The 21,823-nt window shown below is 44.0% G+C and overlaps 7 protein-coding genes across 7 annotated transcripts; 5 read left to right on the top strand and 2 right to left on the bottom strand.

The window, feature by feature from the left end:
* Nucleotides 1–6,278: 6,278 nt before the first annotated feature.
* On the bottom strand, nt 6,279–8,815 carry BDB00DRAFT_822908 (hsp60-like protein). Its single transcript, XM_053123497.1, has 3 exons — nt 8,234–8,815; nt 7,874–8,096; nt 6,279–7,769 (listed from the first exon to the last, which is right to left on the bottom strand). Exons 1-3 carry the CDS (start codon nt 8,530–8,532, stop codon nt 6,546–6,548), a joined length of 1,746 nt encoding a protein of 581 aa, XP_052979884.1. The 5' UTR covers nt 8,533–8,815; the 3' UTR covers nt 6,279–6,545.
* Nucleotides 8,816–9,545: 730 nt separating this feature from the next.
* Nucleotides 9,546–10,232, top strand: BDB00DRAFT_822904 (uncharacterized protein). The gene has a single exon (XM_053123496.1). It carries the CDS (start codon nt 9,800–9,802, stop codon nt 10,112–10,114), a length of 315 nt encoding a protein of 104 aa, XP_052979883.1. The 5' UTR covers nt 9,546–9,799; the 3' UTR covers nt 10,115–10,232.
* A 52-nt stretch (nt 10,233–10,284) lies between these two features.
* BDB00DRAFT_938946 (uncharacterized protein) lies at nt 10,285–10,885 on the top strand (the record flags this gene model as incomplete). The annotated part of the gene is made up of 2 exons (XM_053129303.1): nt 10,285–10,522; nt 10,595–10,885. 2 exons carry the CDS (start codon nt 10,288–10,290, stop codon nt 10,876–10,878), a joined length of 519 nt encoding a protein of 172 aa, XP_052979882.1. The 3' UTR covers nt 10,879–10,885.
* Nucleotides 10,886–11,231: 346 nt separating this feature from the next.
* BDB00DRAFT_883089 (uncharacterized protein) lies at nt 11,232–13,234 on the top strand (the record flags this gene model as incomplete). Its single annotated transcript, XM_053128204.1, is given in 10 exon segments — nt 11,232–11,235; nt 11,364–11,440; nt 11,539–11,605; nt 11,693–11,868; nt 11,943–12,020; nt 12,345–12,440; nt 12,538–12,573; nt 12,647–12,769; nt 12,848–12,914; nt 12,927–13,234. 10 exon segments carry the CDS (start codon nt 11,232–11,234, stop codon nt 13,232–13,234), a joined length of 1,032 nt encoding a protein of 343 aa, XP_052979881.1.
* A 2,018-nt stretch (nt 13,235–15,252) lies between these two features.
* On the top strand, nt 15,253–15,690 carry BDB00DRAFT_763372 (uncharacterized protein; the record flags this gene model as incomplete). The annotated part of the gene is made up of 1 exon (XM_053119397.1): nt 15,253–15,690. A coding segment is annotated over one exon (438 nt), but the record flags the coding sequence as incomplete, so codon positions are not given.
* A 978-nt stretch (nt 15,691–16,668) lies between these two features.
* Nucleotides 16,669–18,332, top strand: BDB00DRAFT_822886 (adenylate kinase-domain-containing protein). Its single transcript, XM_053123495.1, has 6 exons — nt 16,669–16,949; nt 17,026–17,160; nt 17,255–17,326; nt 17,420–17,637; nt 17,778–17,969; nt 18,048–18,332. The coding sequence occupies exons 1-6, from the start codon at nt 16,715–16,717 to the stop codon at nt 18,132–18,134; spliced, it is 939 nt and encodes a 312-aa protein (XP_052979879.1). The 5' UTR covers nt 16,669–16,714; the 3' UTR covers nt 18,135–18,332.
* Nucleotides 18,181–20,834, bottom strand: BDB00DRAFT_928923 (P-loop containing nucleoside triphosphate hydrolase protein). Its single transcript, XM_053128945.1, has 9 exons — nt 20,431–20,834; nt 19,985–20,346; nt 19,786–19,897; nt 19,638–19,704; nt 19,358–19,552; nt 19,071–19,284; nt 18,701–18,996; nt 18,515–18,607; nt 18,181–18,434 (listed from the first exon to the last, which is right to left on the bottom strand). Exons 1-9 carry the CDS (start codon nt 20,756–20,758, stop codon nt 18,314–18,316), a joined length of 1,788 nt encoding a protein of 595 aa, XP_052979878.1. The 5' UTR covers nt 20,759–20,834; the 3' UTR covers nt 18,181–18,313.
* Between the last annotated feature and the right edge of the window lie 989 nt (nt 20,835–21,823).

Here is a 21,823-nt window from a genome sequence, read left to right as displayed (position 1 = left end):
CACTCAGATCAACTGGTGTCGAATTTGCCAACACCGTGGCTTTTTCGTTGAGTTCGGTCCCCGACATGAACACATAAAGGACACTGGTAGCAGCAGCTCCAGCAGCACCAGCAGTAGCAGTGGCAGCAGCTCTTTTGCTCAACGGCAATCAAAGAAGACGCATGATCGCAGAAAACAATTTCTTGCGCGCTCTGCCAAACGTGCAGTCCGAAGAGCCATAGAAGAAAACAATATACAAGACAACAGCGGAGATGCTCCCAATAACTCAGAACCTTGTAAGTTTTCTCGAATGACCAGTGTCGAAAAGGGAAAACCCATCTATGATGACGAAACACTAATTCCAGTAACCATACAGAACCAACAGGTCTGGGCTATCTTGGATCCAGGTGCCAATTTTTCAGCAATCCACCCTGAATTTTGCAACAAGCATCAGATTAAAATAAAATCTCTTTCAGAAGCTGCAAATATTGGATTAGCCGATGGTTCAAATTGTCCCCGTATTGGTTGTACTGATGAGTTAGCCGTCACATACAATGGTCGCACTATAACATACAGCTTCGAAGCCATGCCTTTAGCTCGTAACCATATGGTCAGCATTGGCTCCGATCTGATGCCTGCATTTGGAATTGGCTATACAGGTTTAGTTCACTCTTTTGAGGACAGAAGAGAACCGCAAGAATACGCGGATCCCGAACATGCCTTACCTTTACCCAACCAATCACCTGCAGGTACACCGGAAGAACATCAGCAATTCTTGAATGCCATTGAACCTTATCTCGAGGAAAACCGGCAAATCCCCAAGGATGCTTTTTGTCCCCTTCCGGAAGCTGTAGTGCATTTACCTACTCCCTCTGGTGAATTCGCCTATCGCCGACAATATAAACTTGCACACAATGACATACCTATTGTGGAAGAAGCAATTAAACAATGGGAAGCAGATGGTATTACCAAACTAGTTCCATCAGATGTACGTGATCATCGTTGGAATAACCCTCTTACTGTCGCACCTAAGAAGGATGCTGAAGGCAGAAGAATAGGCTCGCGTGTTTGTTTGGATACACGAGCATTGAATGCTTTGCTCCCAGAAGATTATTTTCAGCTACCTCTTCTGGAATCCGTACTAGCCAAAATTGGCCACGCACGTGTCTTTACCACTCTTGATATCACTGCAGCTTTTAACAAACTCAGGATACATGAGCCCGACGCTATCAAAACTTCTTTTACTGCTCCCAACGGCAAGGCCTACATGCATATCGGAAGTCCGTTCGGAATTAAGACGCTCAGCCAGAAATATTCTAGAGTCATGGCAAAATTGATGGATCAGATTGAAGGCAATTTTACCACTTTTTTCATTGATGATGTCATTATTTACTCAAATAATCTTGCCGAGCATGTCCAGCATGTGCAAGAAGTCATCCACCGGCTTACTCAGGCTAATCTCGAGCTCAACAGCCGCAAATGCGCCTTTGGCATGAAATCTGTATATTTGCTAGGCCATCGAGTAGCTGAAGGTTGTATTACACCTGATGACCGTAAACTTGCCAACATAGAGCAATGGCCCCAATTACGCACTGGCAAGGATATTGAAAGATTTGCTGGTATCCTAAATTTCTTCCGCACATATATTCCCAATCTATCCCGATTGATGGCTCCATTAAACGCCTTACGGAAATATGATGACTTAACCCCAGTATGGTCAAAACACCATCAGGAACTCTTCGAAATATTAAAAACCATCTTACGGAAATCTCCCGTCCTGCATCAGCCCGATTTCCATAAACCCTTCTTTGTGGCTACAGACGCCTCCAATCAAGGCCTCGGCGCTGTTTTATGGCAGGAACAAGATGGCAAGAAGAAGTATATTTCCTTTATGGCTCGTTCTTTAACAAAAGCCGAATATAACTATCATATCACCAAACGTGAATTGGTTGGAATTATATTTGCCTTAAACAAATTCCATACTTATTTATGGGGCAACCATTTCAAGCTTTATACTGACCACAAAGCTTTGGTGTATCTGCATTCGCAAAAGGAGCTCAATCCTATGCTCACCAAATGGCTTGATCGCATCTTATCTTACAGCTTTGAAGTAATATATCTTCCTGGTATACATAATGTCCTCCCTGATCGTCTTTCACGCTTATTTCCTCCAACGGAACAAACGCTGGCGAGGGGTGATGGACAGGCTTTGCTGACTCCCAAGTCGCACATTAGCCGCTTTGCCAGAACACCCGATGATGAGATGGTTACACCACCAGAAGAGGAAAGGAAACAATTGCTAGAATCTTCCCACCTCCTGGGACATTTTGGTGCCACCGCCATTATCAAAGATCTTCATTCACAAGGACTACGCTGGTCTGCCATGAAAGAAGAGGCTGTAGCACTTGTCAAATCATGCTCAGAATGTCAAAAGTTTAACATAGCCATCAAAGGTTACCATCCATTACGATCTATCACGGCAGAAATTCCTGGAGATCATTGGGCATTAGACTTAGCTGGTGAATTTACCACCTCTCTGCAAAACAATCGGTACCTCCTGGTTCTTGTTGACATCTGCACACGTTTTTGTTTACTCCGTCCTATTCCAGACAAGAAAGGAGAGACAATAACAAAGGTCTTGATTGATGTATTTAGTACGTTTGGAATACCTCGTAAACTCCAATCCGACAATGGTACGGAGAACATCAATCTGCCTATGCAAGAACTGGCATTGAGCGCCCACTTTAATCATCAATTCAGCACACAATACCACCCTAGAGGCAATGGAACTGCTGAAGCATGGGTCAAGAAGTCCATCATAGGCATAAAGAAGTCTATTAAAGGTGCGACAAAAGACTGGGATCGTGCAGTACCAGGGGTACAACTGTCCTTGAACAACAAAGTTCTGGAGAGACATGAATCCCGACCATTTGCATTGATGTTCGGACGCCAACTGAATGATTTCAAAGATTATACAAAAGATAAGCCAAAGCAGCGCCTCACTCCAAAAGAAATTGAGGAACACTTCAAAAAGATCAACGATATAGTATATCCAGCGATTGCAGAACGCACAATCAAAACAAACGCTAAGCGCAAAGAAAAATTCGATGCTAAACACCGCTTGGTTGATTTCCCACCAAAAAGTTATGTGATGGCAATCAACAAGGAAAAGAAAAACAAACTCGACCCCGATTATGTGGGACCATATGAAGTCGTGCGACAAACACGCGGAGGCTCATATGTGGTACGAGCACTTGATGGAGATCTTGAAGAAAAGAATTATGCACCATCTCAATTAAAAGCAGCCATTCTTAATAGCGATCAAAAGGCATCGAAAAAAGAACGCCGCTATCACATCTATTCGATTCTCCAACACAGGAAGAACAAAGGCCAGTACGAATACAAAGTACGCTGGAAAGGCTTTACCAGAGATCATGATTCTTGGGAACCATCACAAAATTTCGATGACCCTCAAACCATCAGTGATTATTGGAATCGCTTAGGCCAAGCACCGCCCTCTGTCCATAAACAGAAACGGACAAGAAACAGTCAGCGGGTAGCATCACAGAACAAGAAACAACGTAGATGATCGGTCCGGTTATAACATCATGCCCTCAAAATCCTCTGAATCCTTTACCAACGGCATACAGCCTGGCGGGGGGTGATGTTGTATCCAGAGGATCGGGACATCAAATAAGTTCCACAAAGACAATTTCGTTATATGAATAACTAGTAAGAAGAATTTTTGGAACTCTCTCTTTCTCTCGTAATAAAAACTTGACCGTTAAGAGTCTCACGAATTATCTCGTCCCATTTCCGATCCTCGACAAAACAGTGAGTGAGTGTGTGGGTGGGTGGTGGTGCTTGTTTTGTAGGCACGGGCGACGAAGGCGTAAGGTAAGTGGTTGAAGGTAAGTGAGTGAGTGTATGGGTGGGTGGTGGTGCTTGTTTTGTAGGCACAGGCGACGAAGGTGCAAGGTAGGTGGTTGAAGGTAAGTGGGTGGGTGGGTGAGTGGTGGTGCTTGTTTTGTAGGCACGTCGCGATTGGTGAGACCGGACTGGGCATCTCAATACCAATCGACCTTCCATGATCCACAAAGCGACCAAGACAAGACCCTAGCTTTGTGGTAGAGGGTTATGGGAGCAGATGTCGATGCACCTTCTCGTGGTTGCCCCCGTCAGTATCTGCAAAAGAGCAGAGAAGCTAAGACATCGACACCCTATTATTGATTAGTAGTATCATGTTTCAAATAAAGAATGTTTTTTCTCTCTTCCCGTTCGTTGAACTTATTTGTGTGTGTTTTATATTGCTGTAAGGCTTCTTCATATATGTGCGAGCGAGACTCGTCATTCTCGCTCCTGATTGCACAGTGGAGACTTTGCAACGAGCAATATAGTTGCCATTGTGATCGTCAGCAAAGTGATATCGATTTTGTCTTGAACAGTGCTGAGAATCGCGAACAATGGAGTCGACATTCAGAACGAATCAGCCAACACACTAAATCCAGGTTTTGTCTGTAAAATGCTATTATCAAATAGAAGGGGCGGTGAACCGCATCCTTTTTTGTTTCAAAAACACTCAAATGTCGTCCTTCTTCTACCGTAGTCACCACTTTGTCCTTGGCGTACACTTTGCTTTGGAGCACGTGTGTACTGCACGGTCATCAACTTCTGCGCCCTTACTTTTTGGTGGATTGCCTCACCTATGTCGCTTATTACTTTCTGTCGCATAAATAGATATACCTGCACTGACTGATCCCTTGCACAAATATATGTGCGTTGCTCTCGTCGGATCCTGACTGCCTGCGCCCAACGACAATCTCCGATACAATAGTAGTTTATGCCGTAAATGCATTGTGTACAAGATCGTGCGAAACAAGCCCGGTGGTTGTGCGCCATCGTTCGCTATTGTTCAAATTTGGTCACGCTGATCTTTAATTGTGGCGTTCCTGTTGAACTCGACGTCTAGTACTCGGTTGGAGTATCAGCACAATACAAGAAGCAGCGCTTTTTAGCGTACTCGAGCTTCCCCCATGGACTGTTGTGCTTTTGCGATTTAAATACCCACTGATCCACCCGCAGAACGACAATATTTGGAGATTTAAATAAAGATATGCTGCCGAGAAGCGTGACATAATCTACATTTCCGAAACTCCAATGATAAAATATCCTTCGCAAAGAGGAAAAAGACGATTATATGTTGTGAGTTTTTGAACGTAGCAAAATGTTTGGAATGGTCTTATTGTAGATATCCCTTCTTAAATCAGCAAAATCGTCGTCGATTTTGTCGCGTACATACTGTATTACCAGTTAAGTCCTTTATTTCGTTTGCCAATTTTTGACAAAAACTGGTCGCTTATCATGCTTTAGGCAATGTGGTGGGCTTTACTTTGACGGTCGAGGAGCGAACTTTGCAGGATAACGCTCCATATTCAAACGATATGGATAAATCGATGAGCTTTGCTTTTTGACCTGTCGTTGTTTCGATCCTATTGCTCACCATCGGTACTACTTAGCAAAAAGTCGGTGGTGGCTATATAGAGCATTGTACTTGATCGTATAGTATTATCTGAATCTATCACCTTTCGTGAAAGGCAGTAGAGTTAAATACACAGCTGTGAGCGAAAATATGCCTTCTGGGCGTATGTGCCGAAGATTCACGTTTGTACAAAGGTGTATGTGGATTATCAACGAAGCTATATCTATAACCGCGCCAACCAGTTTTTGATCATGGTAGATCCTATGTTTGATTACAATTACGGATTTATGACTGAATCTTAGTATTCCAGTCTTTTTCATTACATCTTTAAGTTCGGTTACTGTACATTCCATATTCCTCAATCATACTTGGGCCATATCCACTTGTTCTCAAGGCCACACTCAATTCGCGCCGAGCCATCAATATAGAGTATATACAGTATTAAGCCCCATCCATTCGCTTAGTCAAGTTTATGCAACGTTTATATCGCAACATTATCAATTGGTAATCATACCTTATAATTGTATCCGACGTGCATGCTTTTTTCTTTTTGGGATTTGTTGGTATACAGCGAATCTGCTCAGGCTCATTCAATCGCACAACTTTACGGTGAACTTGGCGACGCAGCTAGTCCGTTGAATGCGCCCTCTGATTCTAGAAAATAAATCCTATAAGCTTAAAAGAGGCAAACTAGCAAAAACTTGATTCCTTGCGAGATCTGACAGCGCTTCCAAGTGTTGTTGAGCTCTCCGGTGTTGCAAAAAGTGGATCGATGGTGAATACTAGTCTTGTTTGCAGCAGTAATAGTGTCAATCGTTGTTGGTGATCTTGACTCGAGTGAAATCAAAAAACTATATTTTTTTATATGGAAAATAAACAGCAAACTTTTTTCTTTTTTAATTCTTTACAAAATGGAGAGGGGATGTACATGTGTGAGCGTGTGCGAAATTTTGTGATAATTGATTTATATACTAAAAACTTGTTTTATGCTGTGAAATTATGGAGAGAAAAGATAGATAGAAAGTGTTGTGTGTGTGTATGTGTGTGCATGTGTGTTAAGTGAGTGACGGAGATGTGGAAGGACAGTTTACATCATGCCACCCATACCGCCCATACCACCCATGCCACCAGGCATGGCAGGAGCAGCAGCACCCTTGGGCTCAGGAGCATCGGTGATGATGCATTCGGTAGTGGTCAAGAGCGACGAGACACCGCTGGCATCGACAAGAGCAGTGCGGACGACCTTGGTGGGATCAACAATACCACGTTCGATCATGTCGACGTATTCGTTGGACGAGGCATCGTAACCCCAGTTGATGTTATCAGTCTTCTCCTCAAGGAGCTTGCCAGCAACAACGGAACCTTCACCACCGGCGTTGTCGACGATCGTTCGGCAGGGGCGCTGGATAGCCTGGCGGACAATGTTGACACCGAGCTGCTGGTCAAAGTTGGCGACCTTGACGTTCTCCAAAGCCTTGACGGCCTTCAAGAGAGCGACACCACCACCGGGAACAATACCTTCCTCAACGGCAGCACGGGTAGCGCACAAGGCATCATCGAAACGATCCTTCTTCTCACCGACCTCAACTTCGGAAGTGCCACCGACCTTGATGACGGCAACACCACCGGACAACTTGGCCAAACGTTCCTGCAACTTTTCCTTCTCGTAGTCGGAGGTGCCGACATCGTTCATGGCACCACGGATCTGCTCGCAGCGCTGGTTGATCATGTCCTTGGAACCAGCACCGTTCAAGATGATGGTATCTTCCTTGGTGATGGTAACAGAGCCAGTGGTACCGTACAACTCAGGAGTGGCGCGCTCAAGCTTGATGTCGAGCTCGTCAGAGAAGACGGTCGACTGGGTCAAGATACCGATATCGCCCAAGATGGACTTGCGGTTGTCACCAAAGCCAGGGGCCTTGACAGCAGCAACCTGGATCTGACCACGGAGCTTGTTGAGGATACAGGCGGCCAAAGCCTCGCCATCAAGATCCTCAGCAACGATCAAGAGAGGACGGCGCTGGGTGGCAGAGGCCTCAAGAGCGGGCAAAATGTCCTGCAAGAGCGAGATCTTCTTTTCGGACAACAAGATTAAGGGCTTCTCGAACTCGACCTTCTGGGTCTTGGTGTCGGTGATAAAGTAGGGCGAGATGAAGCCACGGTCGAAACGCATACCCTCGGTGACTTCCAATTCATCATCAATGGTCTTGCCAGCCTTGACAGTGATCACACCCTCCTTGCCAACACGCTCCATGGCCTGGGCAATCATGCCACCGACGTGCTTGTCACCGTTGGCGGAGATCGTGGCAACCTGTGGCAGTTTTGTCATTATTATTTTTAACCTGTCCAACCCTAACCCCAACCCAAAATATAAACTCCTTGTCCACCGCTTTTCCCACGGATTGCGTTCATTACCTGAGCAACTTCTTCCGAGGTGGTGATGACGCGGCTGTTGGCCTTCAAGAAATCGACAACAGCATCGACAGCGGCCTGGGCACCACGGCGCAAGTCCATGGGGTTGCAGCCAGCAGCAACGTTCTTGACACCTTCAGTGAAGATGGCACGGGCCAACACAGTGGCAGTGGTGGTACCATCACCAGCAACTTCGTTGGTCTTGCTAGCAACTTCTTGAACGAGTCTAATAGGGAGGTGTTTGTTATTGTCTTGGTTAGAACAGCTGGGTAACGAGATACAACTCATTGCACTCTCTCTCTTTCTTTGTCACAACAAACACCACTCTTAAACCCAACCGTAATCCCAAAAACAAAAAAGTACCTAGCACCCAAGTTCTCAAACTTGTCTTCCAAGGAGATAGACTTGGCAACAGTAACACCGTCCTTGGTGATCTTGGGAGAGCCATAGGGCTGCTCAATGAGGACATTGCGACCCTTGGGACCCAAAGTGACAGCAACGGACTTGGCGAGAATGTCAACGCCCTTCAAGAGCGAAGCACGGCCGTCAACGCCAAACTTGATCTCCTTGTGGGTGGAGTACAAACGGTTCAGGACGCCGGTGGTTGAGCGTTGTTGGCGGGTAGCGACACCTTGGAAGGCTTTGGAGACTAGACGGTTCATTGTTGTTGTAGCGGGTTTGTTTAAAAGAAACGCGTGGAAAAAAAAAGAAGAGGCCGGGGGGCAAAAGGGGCGAGAGGAGGATTTCCAAAATATACTGGAGCGGAGTGAAGAGTGGCTTGGGCCAATCTTTCGTTTCGCTCTGGAAAAATGTAGTCCATTTCCCCACACAAACTTATATCCGCCTTGTCATTTCTTTCGTTCTGCTGGTGCGATAGACGAAGAAAAGTAGTGTTTTCTTTGTATGTTTGCTCCAGAGATCACAGCTCTCTCTCTCTCTCTCTCTCTATCTTTCCCTCTCAAGCTGTAATGGACTTTTTTACATATGCAAGCAAGGGAATTGAACAGTGCTGCTCCAGCAGCTGTCGTTGGAGAAGGGGAACACGGAACTTCTTGAAAGATGGCAGCTTCTGGAATTTGCCAGAGAGTTTGTGTCTGTTGTTGAATTTTCCAAGCGGCGTTTGGTAATGTGGGTTTGATGGTGGGAATCAGCTCAAAGGTGACAAAAAGTGGAAGGAAAAAGAAAAAGACTGCCCTTCCCACACACACATAGACACACAGACACACACATTCCTCGCTCTTGTCCCCAGAAGGGCTTTCTTTTCACACTAACCCATCATCATTATCATTATCATCATCGCAAACACCCATGATATCTAGTATCCAATTCATTGTCAAAGTTTCAAATTTTAATTTTTATACAAACAAACGCATATTTTTGGGATCAGATCAGCCCCCATGCTGAAACAATTTGGGGAGGGGAGGGGCAACTATAAGAGACAAAAGGAAACTGCCGCTGTCAAGAAAGATCAGCACAAGGGTAGAGGTAGTAGTCAATGACTACGGGTTGGGCTTGGCTATCAAAACGCTGATCGGAGAAATGGTAAAGGGAATGTGGAGGGGAGGGTTTGAAGTGAGAGTGTTTGCCGGTTCACACAAGAGTTTGTTACCGCCGCCACACACACACACACACACACACACACACACACAACAATAACCAACAAGTTGAAGGGTGTTTTACTGTTTAGGATGAATGAGAGTCGGCATTTTTTAAGACATCTCACACCTGACGCGCTCACTCGTTTCTTGCCTTTTTTCTCTTTCCCTTCATCATCAGTAGGCTTCTGTCACAAGCTTTACCTAGCGTAAACGGAGTGTCCTTTTCCATCCTGTACATATTTCATCACATACCTGGAAGAAGTGTTACCCTTTTGTTGTTCTTGTTCATGCCTATTGAAACTGCGTGGCTGTTGTATGTTTATACCAAATCATGGGTTCCAATCATAATGACTTAATATTACAATGGAGTGAAGTAATATTAATCGCCATTATGTCATTGCTTTTGTGTGTCTTCTTAGTTCACCTGTGTCGACAGCGCCATCCTCGTCCGCTTGTCCTTTCTCTTCTTTTACAGCAGAAGACCCCAAGGCTCGACCACGCGAGCTGGAGTCCGCGTTTTGTCGTGATTTTCAATGCTGTGGACAAAACTTGGTTGATCTTCATGCTCTATTACATCATTTCGAAGAACACCATGTGCTCTCGGATGAACAAGTCGACAACCTTGACGAAAATGATATGCCAGTGATTGATTGGACGGAAGCACCACCCATGGTTTCTATGGCAACAGCAGCAACAGCAGCAGCAGCAGCAGCAGCAGCTGAATATTACCATCAACATAGTCAGCAGCAAGAACAACAACAGCCCTTCATGACGACGATGGATCCAAGCAACGCAACGTTCCATGATGACCGTCAGCTAATGATGACGATGATACCACCATCACCGCCATGTTTTGACAGTCGAGCCGCAAGTCCTGTCGACACGACGATCAGTGTCACTAGCAAAAGTAGCTGCAGTAGCAGCGAAGATCTATATACACCACCGCCATCGCCACCGCTAAAGAAACGAAAAGTGCCTATGGAATGGTATCCCGGCACCATTGACCTTTTTTTGCAGCAACAGGCCCGCTCCGCTGATCTCTATAGTTACAAAGGTAAAATGTTCGGGCATGGCCTAATAACAAACAACAACTTTGTTGTTTGCTGATTGTAACATGCATTTGTAGACGACAATGAACGGCCCTACAAATGTCAAGTAGATGGCTGTGACAAGGCGTACAAAAATGCCAATGGCTTAAAGTATCACAAGGCGCATGGCCACTGTCATGAAAAGCAGCAAGACGAATCCGAACTCATTGCCAAAAAGCCATACCGTTGCTCTATTGGTATCTGCAACAAACGATACAAAAATCTCAACGGATTAAAGTATCACATTGAGCATACGCATTTGGCCAAGCTTCGCCAGCACTATCACCACCCTCATCACCTTTCGTCAACCATTCACTCATGAATGAGACTTCAACGTTCTGTTTCTTTTTTTTTTTGTATATATTTTTTTTCTTGCCGCAACATGTAAATACACTCTCTTTTTGTTCATTGCTTCACTAACGCGTCAGCTTAAGGGTATTTAGTCATGTTAAAGCAGTCAAGCAGTGGGGATGTCAATGTCTCTGTGTAAATTTTGTTTCCCAGTGATTTCCATCGAGTAATGGGGAAGCGCACAACGCAAAAATGGCTTAGTATGATTGGTCGAGAGAAAGTCCCTTTCGGATTTTGTTTGAAGGTCTGATTTTTTATTTTTGTAACGCAGCAAGGCGATTACGGCTTTCTTTCTTTTTTCTCAAAAAGACACATTAAACAACCATGGGTAAATTATCTTTTTTTTTGAAGAAGCACAAAAATGCACGTGTATACTCTAGTGCATTTTGAACGTTTGTAACTTGAAAAAAAAAGACTCACTGTATTGTAATTTTTTGGTCTTTTCAAAAACTCTAGAGTACCAAAAGGCGATGCTAGAAAACCTCATGAGTCAGTATGTCGATGTCGACAACAAGGACTTTTGGGATGATAGTGTAGGTACTCGGTGGTAGTAATGCCTTTTCTTTTGCGTTCAATAGTATCATCCATGTGACCGTTAACGCATTATAACATTGGGGTTGTTCAACTGTAGGTTTGCAAACATTATCTTGTAGCGTACTGTCCTTCACAATTGTTTACAAACACAAAGTCAGATTTGGGTAAGTTTAGCTGTTTTCATTCCGATTAGATTAATAAAGGAAAGTCCAATTTTATGAACCGCGGGGGTTGATGGATGTATATTATAGGTCCATGCGACAAGATCCACAACGATCGACTGAAGGAACGTTACCAAAATGCGCCTGATAAAGAAAAATACCATTACAAGGAAGAATTTCAAGATTACCTAAACAAGTTGGTCAACGATTTGGGCCGTCGTATTCGGAATGGAAAAGGACGATTGAACGTCCAAGGTGATGACAAGGTAACTTTTTCTCTTTCTAGGTTGGGGGGGGGGCAACAATTGACAGTGTTTGTTTTAACAATAAGAAATGACAGTTGGCCGAATTGCGTAAAGAAGAACGAACGGAAAAGATTGTTTTGATAGACGTCAAAATCAAAGAAATGTTGCAAAAGGTAAGTGATTATCTTTTTGGTGTGGCTTTCGATTCCTCCCCTTCCCTTACCACCTCCACTCTTCTTGCTCGCCTCCCCCCTTTTTCAACCCAAACCCTGCCATTCCGCGGTGGAGAGATGTTTCAATTGGGAGTAATCCTTGGTGAAGAGATGGGGTTCCAATGGAAGGGTTGGGGTAAATACAAAAAGAGAGAAAGAGAGAAAGAAAAGCTTTTATTGACGCGTTTATGCAAAAATCACACAAAAACCTAAAATTGTCCCCCCTCCCACCAAAATATCATTCCCTCTGATTGCCAAAACAAAAATGAAAAAAAAAAACAAAAGATCGAGGAAGCAGGTGAAGAAGGACGCGTACAAGAAGCAAGTGATCTGACCACCGAAGTCGAGAAACTCCAGGCTGAATTGAGTCAGCTGAAAGAGGTAAGTAATGTGTTACTGTCCCCCCCCACTCCCACTCCCACTCCCTCAACACTGGATTGTATTCTCACGCATGAGCCCGCGTTTTCCATTACTCTAGAATGCGGACGGAAACAAGTCTGAAAAGCGGATGGAGGTAAAATTCATAGTTAAAACAGCATAAAGGATCAGAAAACTTATCTTTCTTTCTGTATGCTTGTCGTGTTCAGGTTTGCCAAGTCTGTGGCGCATTCCTTGTTACTAACGATTCCTCGGATCGCTTGGAGGCACATTACCAGGGTAAGCAACACCAAGGTTACCTCAAGATCCGTGACACACTTGAACAGATGAAGGTAATGTGGTCTTCTTTTTCCTTTTCTTTTTTTATGATTCGAGTGTATTAAATGATCCTCTTTGTATGGTGGTGAAAGCAGCAACAGTCCAAGTCCTATGGACGCGACAGGGATTACACACGTGCACGCTACGACTACCGTGATCGTCGGGACGTAGGTAGGGATAGAGATCACCGTCGATATTCTGATCGCGAGCGTGGATACCGGGAGCGTGGCGGTGATGACGGTTACCGTCGCCGCAGTCGTGACCGTCGCAGTACGAGTGTTGGTCACAGCAACAACAACAACAATGGTAATGCAACTGGTGGCGGTGGTAACAACAACAACAACAACAACAATGCGGTTGATGACGATTGGGATCGCGAAGTCGAGCGTTACAGCAGACGGTCTCGCCACTATGAAGAAGAGTATCCTGCGCCTCGTCGGTCCCGATCACGCTCACCGAGACGAAGTCGGTACGATTAAAAAAAAAAAAAGAAAATTCCCCTCTCATCTACTTTACCTTACTCTTCTCTCTCTCTCCCACACACACACACACTTACACATACATGATCAGCCCAAATCCAGCTCTTGATCCAATTTAAAGCAAGATTGGAAAATTAAGCAAGGTACTATTCCTCTTGCGTAGTCTTTTTTCCTGCGTTTTTTGTGTGCTCTTGAATGATGCTCGTAAGGTCGTGTAGGATAACGCAGCCAAGTGTATTGCAAAAGGGCTGTGAATTATGGCTGTGAAATGAGGTTGGGGGATGGGGGAAGGGGGTCTAGTTAGCAGCAGAACGTGGCTTGCCTATCACTTGGCTGAGGTACATACTAGGTCTTTTTCATGACTTTTGGCCTTGGACTTTGTATTTTGAGAAACAAGGTGAGAGAACAGTGCATCATCATGACACACACACACACACACACTCTCTCTCCCTGCCTTAAACTGATTTAAATATGTCGCTCTGGAGGAAGGACACATAAAGATCCGATCGGCAAAGATGGATGTTTCAAACCACCATGACAAAGAGTTCTCCTTTTCTTCTTCTTTCAAAAAAAAGTGTAATAATGTATCTCACAATGGTAATTACGACTACATTACAGATGTGTCTGCTTGCATTACATATGATAGCAGCTGGGCTGCAGATTACATAACAGCTATCCATTTTTAGGGCTTGTATTCTTTTTTGGGGGGAGGGGGGTTACGTTGGTAACGGGGGGGAGGGGAAGATGTATATTCTTGGGGGGGATGTTAGTTGGGGGGGGGAGGAGGAGGGTGAATAGAGAAGGGGGTTGTGATGATTTCTTTATGATTTATGGGAGTTAGAATTGTTCGAGGGCCAGGGTGCATTGTTTGACCTTGTTTTGGGACATTTCTTGCGACTTTCTTGCCACAGAAGCAAAAAGACTCAAACTCCTTCCCAAGGGTGTGAGGTCCTGGGTGAACGAGCACAAGAAGAACCCCTCTCTCATTCAGCTGTGCCCGTCGTCGTCGTCGTCGTCGTCGTCGTCGTACTGGTAGTCATAGATAGACACATTGTGACAAAAGGGCAAAAAGACATTCCTGTTCGGAAGGAGTGTATTAGACAGAGCGACGCATAAGTATAAATACAAATCATCCAGCATTAGCGTTATTATTATTATTGGTTATTTGCATGCTGCACTGCGTGTGATGATGATGATGATTGGGCTTGTGATACGACGACGATAATTGTTTGGGTATTCCGCCCCGATCAGCATCATCAGCATCAACAATCAACAATCAACATTGCCATGTGCGGCGTCACTGCCCTCTTATTATTGTTCTCTTGTCCTTTTGTTGTTGTACCTCTTCTTCTTCTTCTTCCGCCTCATTTTTTTTTTAGCCCAATTCGTTATCCGCAAGAGCAGAAGAGGACCCCTCTCTCTCTCTTTTTGACTCTTTCTCTCTCTCTTGCTCCAACCGTACAGTCTTACCGCAAGCTGTAATTCTCCTTGCACTTCTTTGTCCGGGAGAGACCAAGATATATAAAAAAAACTGTGTGCTAAACCCCCTTTATCTGTCCCCTGCCCTTACTTTTTTTTTTCCTCTTTAAACTTGATTGTCAATCCGATATTTTCCCTTGCTATTCTTCTTCTTCTTCTTCTTCCTCTTCTTCCCCTCTCCCATCCTCTCTGCTACTCCCCACATCATCGTTAGAACCTCGGAGCCATGATGAATTCGTGCCGACAACATCCAACAACCGATGGTCTTCAACGCAAACTACATCAACCACGAGACATACGATGGCAGCACGCGTTTCCTCAATTGCAACCACAGCAGCACCAACGGCAACAGCAACTGCCGGTTCTTATCAATGTGGACCGGCGCTTGGCATACGTCGAGGCGCTTTTAGGTATAAATTTATTCACATCACACCATGGTGTAACACGCTACAATCCCAAGGCGGGAAAACAAAACGGCAGGGCTGATTCCAATTATACCATATTCTCTACTAGATATCATGACAAACATGGTCGAAATCATGTGGCGCGGGATATACCAAGACGTGGGTGAGCAGGTCTTACCACCGGCAACAGCATCGATGCGATCCTTCATCCGACAGGTGCTGAAACGGTCGCATACAACATACACAACCGCGCAAATTGCCATCTGCTATCTGTTTCAGACACAGCAAGCGATCCGCCGATACATGCTCAGCGAGCCGCGCCAGAGTATCAAACGGGACTACATCAGCTGCGGCCGACGCATGTTTCTGGCCAGTCTCATTGTCGCATCCAAATACGTCCAGGACAAGACGTATCGGAACTCGGCGTGGGCTTCCATCGCGCGCATGCATGTCCAGCAGGTCAACCTCGCCGAACGGGTCTTTCTTGAAATGTGCGACTATCAACTCTATATGAAGCAGAACGTGTTTGATGATCTGCATCGTTTATTACGTGACTATGTTGCCGATGCCGTGGCCGAACCTCCTGTAGCCTCGTTGCATCACATTTCTTTTGCATGGACGCCCGATCTTGCTGTCTGTCGTTGTGCTTCGGCTACTACGGTCGTGTCGCCACAGCAGCAACAACAACAACAACAGCAACAGATGATGATGATGATGATGATGGTGCCGTACCCTGTTGGTGCTGGTGCTGGTGCTGCTACTGCTGCTGCTACTGCTGCTACTACTACTACTACTACTACTACTGCTACTCCTACTTCTGCCATTGCTGCTGCTGCTCCTGCTCCTCATCCTCCTCAACATGATCATCCTCTTCTTCATCATCCTAATCAACAGCACCAATTTCCTCAGATGACCTATGCACGTTCAGGTGTAAAACGCCCACGAGCAGCAGATAATACGCCCGATTTTAATACACAGCATCAACATCAACAATACCACCACTATCATCATCATCATCAACAACAACAACAACAACAACAACAACAACAGCAGCCGAACAAACGTTGCAAATCTCAGACTCCTCCATGCTTGCTCCGTCCAACCCGTACCCATTTTGTTTTAGGCCAGCATGCGCCATGCATTTGAAATATATACAAGAACCGTCAACAGCATCTTGTCCTCCCCCTCCCTCTTTTTGCACACACACACACACACTCCTTCCTCCTTCCTTCCTTCTTTCCTCACTCGTTCATCCATCCATCCATCCATCCACACACACACACACACACAAACCACATTAACTTACATGCACGCATTCTCATATATACAATCAGTCATCTCACCACCACCCCCAACCCCCCTAAAAAAGACTTCTTTTCATCGGGCTCACACTTGTAGAATATATAGTAACAAATAATAATAAAAATATCTTTTTCCGTCTTTGTTCATTTACTAAATACCGCAGATCCAACATGTTGGCTCCGGCCTCAAGGAAAAACTCAGTTCATCCCCAATCCTAGTTCAAACTCAATTTTGGAAGAAGAGGGTTCTCACCTCCTCTCTCTCTCTCTCTCTCTCTCTCTCTCTCTCTTTAAAGATGTTGCGAAGCACAGCCCTTTTGCGCCAGCCTCTTCTTGCCCGTGCCACTACTAGCACTACTGCACGATGCAAGCGTCCATCGTCATTAGGGTGCTCAGCAACAAAGGCAGCTCCCTACAGCACATCGTCACACAAAGTGAACTCTGGTACTCCCAGCTTTGCCGCCATGCTTGCTGTGGCATCCATGGGCTTTGCCGCGTACAGCATGTTGGTGAAATCGCGAGAGGGTCAAGGTAGAAATTGTTGTCAATGACAACTTACCTGAATGCCCTTGGAAACTAAAAAAAAAGACGCGTGATCTTTTTTTAGCCATGCCTAGACGACAAGAGGGACCTGTCAAAAAGGAAAATGAGGTCAAGGCCGAGGCTCAGCAACAACTCGAACAACAACAACAACCGATCCCAGCCTTTTCTTCTGATGAGGTCACGGTCGTATTTGTTCTCGGTACGTGTTGGTTGGTTGATTGGGAGGCGCAAGCGAATAAGATTTTCTTTTTTTTAAAAAACTAACACAATTTGTTTCCCCATCCTCCCACAAGGTGGTCCTGGTGCCGGTAAGGGTACCCAGTGTGACAACCTAAAGAGAGACTTTGGATTCGTTCATTTGTCAGGCAAGTACCTACTACTACTACTACTACCACCTCTCCACGCGTGTGCATAAAAACTAGGGCTATTGACAAAAGTGGCTATTTTTTTCTTTGCAGCTGGTGACTTGCTGCGTGCTGAACAAAAGCGACCCGGATCAAAGTATGGTGAATTAATCAACCATTATATTCGTGAGGGCTTAATCGTCCCCATGGAAGTTACCATTGCTTTGTTGGAAAACGCAATGAAGGAGGCCATGGAAACTTCCAAATCGACTCGATTCCTTATTGATGGTTTCCCTCGCAAGATGGATCAAGCAGTCAAATTCGAAGAAGTGGTAATGTCTACTGGTTACATATACTCCCCCCCCCCCATTAGAGATTAGAGGTGGAGGAGAAAAAGGAGTTCAAAAGGGAGATGGAACGATTCGTTACGGGATAACTTATATCTCACTTTTAACCCTATTATGCTATTTAGGTTGTCCCATCCAAGGTCGTTCTCTACTTTGAATGCCCCGAGGAGGTCATGTTGAAACGCTTGTTGAAGCGTGGTGAGAGCTCGGGTCGTATTGATGATAACATTGAATCCATCAAGAAACGATTCAATGTCTTCAAGGATACCAGCTTCCCTGTCATTGAAGCCTTTGAAAAGCAAGATAAGGTTAAAAAGGTAAAGTAGCGCTTATTGTGAATTGCAACTGCCCGATTTTTAAGTTTTAACCTGGCTTCCCATGATTCGGGCTATTAGGTTCACTGTGATCAGCCAGTAGAAGAAGTGTACAAGCAAGTCAAATCTGTCTTTGATACCATGTTTGCTGCTGATGAAAAGAAATAGACAGTATAAAGCAAAAAAAGTAAGAATACAACATTTATAGACACTACACACATTATACACACGCGAGCACATTGCCCGTTAATTTGTTTTGGTTTTTTTTAAAGTATTAGTAGTAGTGGTAGTAGTAGTAGTATACAAGATGCCTTTTTTTATCTATTACTGTTATAATGATTTTATAATTAGGATGCTGGTGATGATGGGGTTGTTTCCGATGATGATGACTGCTTGGTCTTGTTCTTCTTGTTCTTCTCCTGCTGCTTCTGCTGCTTCTTTCTCTTTTTCGATGCTTCAATCATTTCCCTAACGAGATGGAATCATCGATCAGTTTCTCCTTGTCAATGCAGCCCCCACCCCGGGGACATCAACCTAGAAAAACTTACTTTTTCTTTGCTGCTGCATTCCTATCACGCTTGGGTGTACTGTCGATCGTTTCACGTTCAATACCTTTTCGGATGTCTTTTCTTTGATTATGACTATCAAAAAAAAATAACAATGATTTGAATAACCCATCTTCTTTCTCTCTCTCACAGACGCGGGTTAGGACAGAAATTTTAAAGGGAACTTACTTTGGCTTTTTAAGGTTGAGCATCCATTCAGGCACATCACAGCCCGATTCCCGCATAACGTTCACAACACTCTTGAGATACTGTAAATCGTCTTTTGTGTAATAAGTGACGGCCTCACCAGCACGACCCGCACGACCGGTACGACCAATTCTGTGAATATAACTTGCGACGCTTTGAGGGAAATCGTAGTTGATAACCAAATTGACGCCCTTGAAATCTAAACCACGAGCCATCAATTCAGTGGCGATCAACACCCAGATTCTGCCAAGGCGGAATTGATTGATAATGCTGTCACGCTACACATATAAGAAAACATGATTATTAGTTTAACAAACACTGTCGCATCCCTATGATCAATTAATTTTTTTACCTGTGCCTTTGTCCTATCAGAATGAATCACTTCAACATTGATACCATCAAATACCAACTCGCGGAACAATTCTTTTGCACGATCAATGGATTGGACAAAGATAAGCACAGGAGGACGAATACCCTTTTGGATATATTGTCGCAAGGCCACCATTTTTCCTGCTTCGTTGCCAGTGAAGATCAGTTCCTGCTTAATCGTATCCGTAGCGGCGTTTCTTAAAAGATACAGAAAAGAATCAGCTATATTTTTTACACGTAAGACCATTTGTAGTCTAAATGAAATCTTACCGTGCACCAACAACAACTCGGATAGGGTTCTTCATCACCGACTGAGCGAGTTCTTCAACAGTAGATGAAAATGTCGCACTGAACAAGGACTTGCGGATGGTAGTGCTCGAGCAAGCAGCAAAAATCTCGTCGGTTTGTTCCAAAAATCCAAGCTCTAGCAACTTATCAGCTTCATCCAACACGAGATGACGAACACTACACGCCGTAGTAATAACACCATTCCTATTAGCAACGTGTCGTCCCGAGTTTATTCTCTACTGATCAGAAATTAACTACTCACTTTCTCAAATCAATTTCCTTTTCTCGTACTGCGTGAACTAATCTCAATGGTGTGCTGATCAAGACATCTATGGTTATATAAGATCGTTGTCAGTCAATAAATTTCGTGCAAGGTATATTCATAACACGATAAACGAAAATTGACTCACCAAACTTTTGTCGTTGTTGAGGATTCTGTGCCTTGTGAGCTGCTGTTGCTTTGGTAAGTACATTGACTTTTAAGTTTGTGCTAGCTCCAATTATCGAGAGTTCACGATCAATCTATATATCGAGTCCTTTTCGTTAGTTATTCAACGATATTATATGTACGGCAAACTTATAAAATGAAGCCTGATATACTATAAGTACCTGCTGTGCCAATTCTCGGGTAGGTGCAATAATCAATGCTCGATAACCGACTTTGGATGGCTTATCCAAGTCCTGTAAAATGGGCAACAAGTACGCGAGCGTTTTACCGGAACCGGTAGGTGCACAAGCCATCAAGTCGCGGCCATGAAGAATAATGGGTATCGATTGCATCTGGATAGGCGTTGGAGATGTATATTTGCTTTGCTTGATGTTTTTGTACAGCAACGGCTTTAGGTCGTGATACGTCGTCAAATCCTCAAAGGTGCTGAATGGATTAGGGATATCCGTGCCATACACTCGAATACGTTTTGATTTACGAAAGACGTTGGCCTGTTCGGGCGTTTCAATGGTAACAGACTCTCCTAAACAAAAAAAAATAAAGGGAATACAGCTCAACCAATTAGTACACACACAAGAAGCTTGGTGGTTGGTGTGTTTCTTTCTACCTTGAGCGATCGTGCCACTTTCGTCTTGGTCATTCTGTACTTTATTGTTCGAGGTTTGTTGTTTTGGTTGCTGCTTCTTTTGTGGAGAATCATTCAAAATGTCAATTTCGCTTAACAGTTGCGATCGTTTGTCAGCGTCTGTTGCAGCAGAATTTTTTGTCGACCCATTCTTTGCTGGACCCTGGAAAGGAAAGTACGATTTCAACAAATTAAAATAACCTCGAGAAACCATGAAATATAGACAATTTACCTCAAATAGTTGAACGTCGTGACTGAATCGCTTCTTGTCAAACTGAGCACCTCCTCCAAGTAATTTGAAAAGATCCATTGGTTCTCTTGACTTAAAAAAAACCGCAAAATGATCCAGATCCTGCAAACGCACAAAGACTAAAAAAAAGTTCAGCTTTAGCAAAAAAAAAAAAAGACGGAATTTAAAATCAGTGAGGTTCGTGGCTGGCAATCAGTTAGTGTGACACCAAATGCATTAGCGTGTTTAAGAGCTGTCAAAAATTTCTTGAAGCTTCTACTACTACGATCCTCTTGCTGACAGAGCCTTTTGTTCTACACCAGCAAGATATATGCCAGTCTTACATTGGAAAGTTTAGTAAAGGGTCATATTAAGCCTAAAATTCACAATTACGCATGCCTTTTTATTTTACCCTCATTTATCATCAAAAAGAACACCGTCATTAAATAGTGATGATTACGACCTGCAATTTACACCTTGATCGTTTTTTGACAATACGAGTATTATGTACATCATACATAGCGATAGAAATAGTTTCGTCTCCGTTACATTCTTAGTTCTCTGGGGTAGATGGCTGCTTTGCGATGCAAGAGAGAAGATCATGTAACGGACCAACTTGAACTCATTCAAAATCTCTTGCAGAGGAGAGAAAGCTTTGCTTATAATTATACAGAAAATTATGGCAAGAATATTAAATTCATACAGAGCTACATACAGTACTATATAATATATAAATGTAGATGATGCTTCAAGCTGTCAAGCGTTCTCATATAGGAAGTGGCTGCACTACGACGATTTAGGACCAGCCTGTTTCTCCTCTACATCAACATTCACCTTTTTGCGCTTCCGATACACAATTGACGTGGTAAACACCCAGAGTCACTGGCAAGTATGACTTTTCATTTCACATTTCGCCAAGGGATATTTCTTTAGTTTTTTGTTTTTATCGCAAAGCGGATTACACTGTATCATACTAGAGGGTCTGACAAGAAACCATCGTCTGTGAAGGTGTGGTAAACACTTTGCTTCCAGACAACATTACGATAATTTTAGGTAACATTTATGTCAAACATTTGACAATGATTAATGTCGACGAAACAGCTCGCTCTGTACTGTTTAGAGCCTTGAAATTTGGGCAAGTTTTAT

Source organism: Zychaea mexicana (genome assembly GCF_025766255.1).
Source record: "Zychaea mexicana strain RSA 1403 chromosome Unknown BDB00scaffold_35, whole genome shotgun sequence".
Classification (NCBI taxonomy): domain Eukaryota; kingdom Fungi; phylum Mucoromycota; class Mucoromycetes; order Mucorales; family Lichtheimiaceae; genus Zychaea; species Zychaea mexicana.
Note: the sequence above shows the minus strand (reverse complement) of the source record. Positions and strands in the feature narration are given on the sequence as shown.

Bases quoted from the DNA above. Each gene is read 5' to 3' on its own strand.
- BDB00DRAFT_822908 (XM_053123497.1), bottom strand. From the start codon at position 8,532: ATGAACCGTCTAGTCTCCAAAGCCTTCCAAGGTGTCGCTACCCGCCAA. The intron at 8,097-8,233 runs GTACTTTTTTGT...CCTCCCTATTAG, and splicing joins TTTGAGAACTTGGGTGCTAG to ACTCGTTCAAGAAGTTGCTA. The intron at 7,770-7,873 runs GTAATGAACGCA...AAACTGCCACAG, and splicing joins CCTCGGAAGAAGTTGCTCAG to GTTGCCACGATCTCCGCCAA.
- BDB00DRAFT_928923 (XM_053128945.1), bottom strand. From the start codon at position 20,758: ATGGATCTTTTCAAATTACTTGGAGGAGGTGCTCAGTTTGACAAGAAG. The intron at 20,347-20,430 runs GTAGAAAGAAAC...TTTTTTGTTTAG, and splicing joins AAGTGGCACGATCGCTCAAG to GAGAGTCTGTTACCATTGAA. The intron at 19,705-19,785 runs GTGAGTCAATTT...ATATAACCATAG, and splicing joins TCAACAACGACAAAAGTTTG to ATGTCTTGATCAGCACACCA.
- BDB00DRAFT_822904 (XM_053123496.1), top strand. From the start codon at position 9,800: ATGGGTTCCAATCATAATGACTTAATATTACAATGGAGTGAAGTAATA.
- BDB00DRAFT_822886 (XM_053123495.1), top strand. From the start codon at position 16,715: ATGTTGCGAAGCACAGCCCTTTTGCGCCAGCCTCTTCTTGCCCGTGCC. The intron at 16,950-17,025 runs GTAGAAATTGTT...ATCTTTTTTTAG, and splicing joins GAAATCGCGAGAGGGTCAAG to CCATGCCTAGACGACAAGAG. The intron at 17,970-18,047 runs GTAAAGTAGCGC...TCGGGCTATTAG, and splicing joins AGCAAGATAAGGTTAAAAAG to GTTCACTGTGATCAGCCAGT.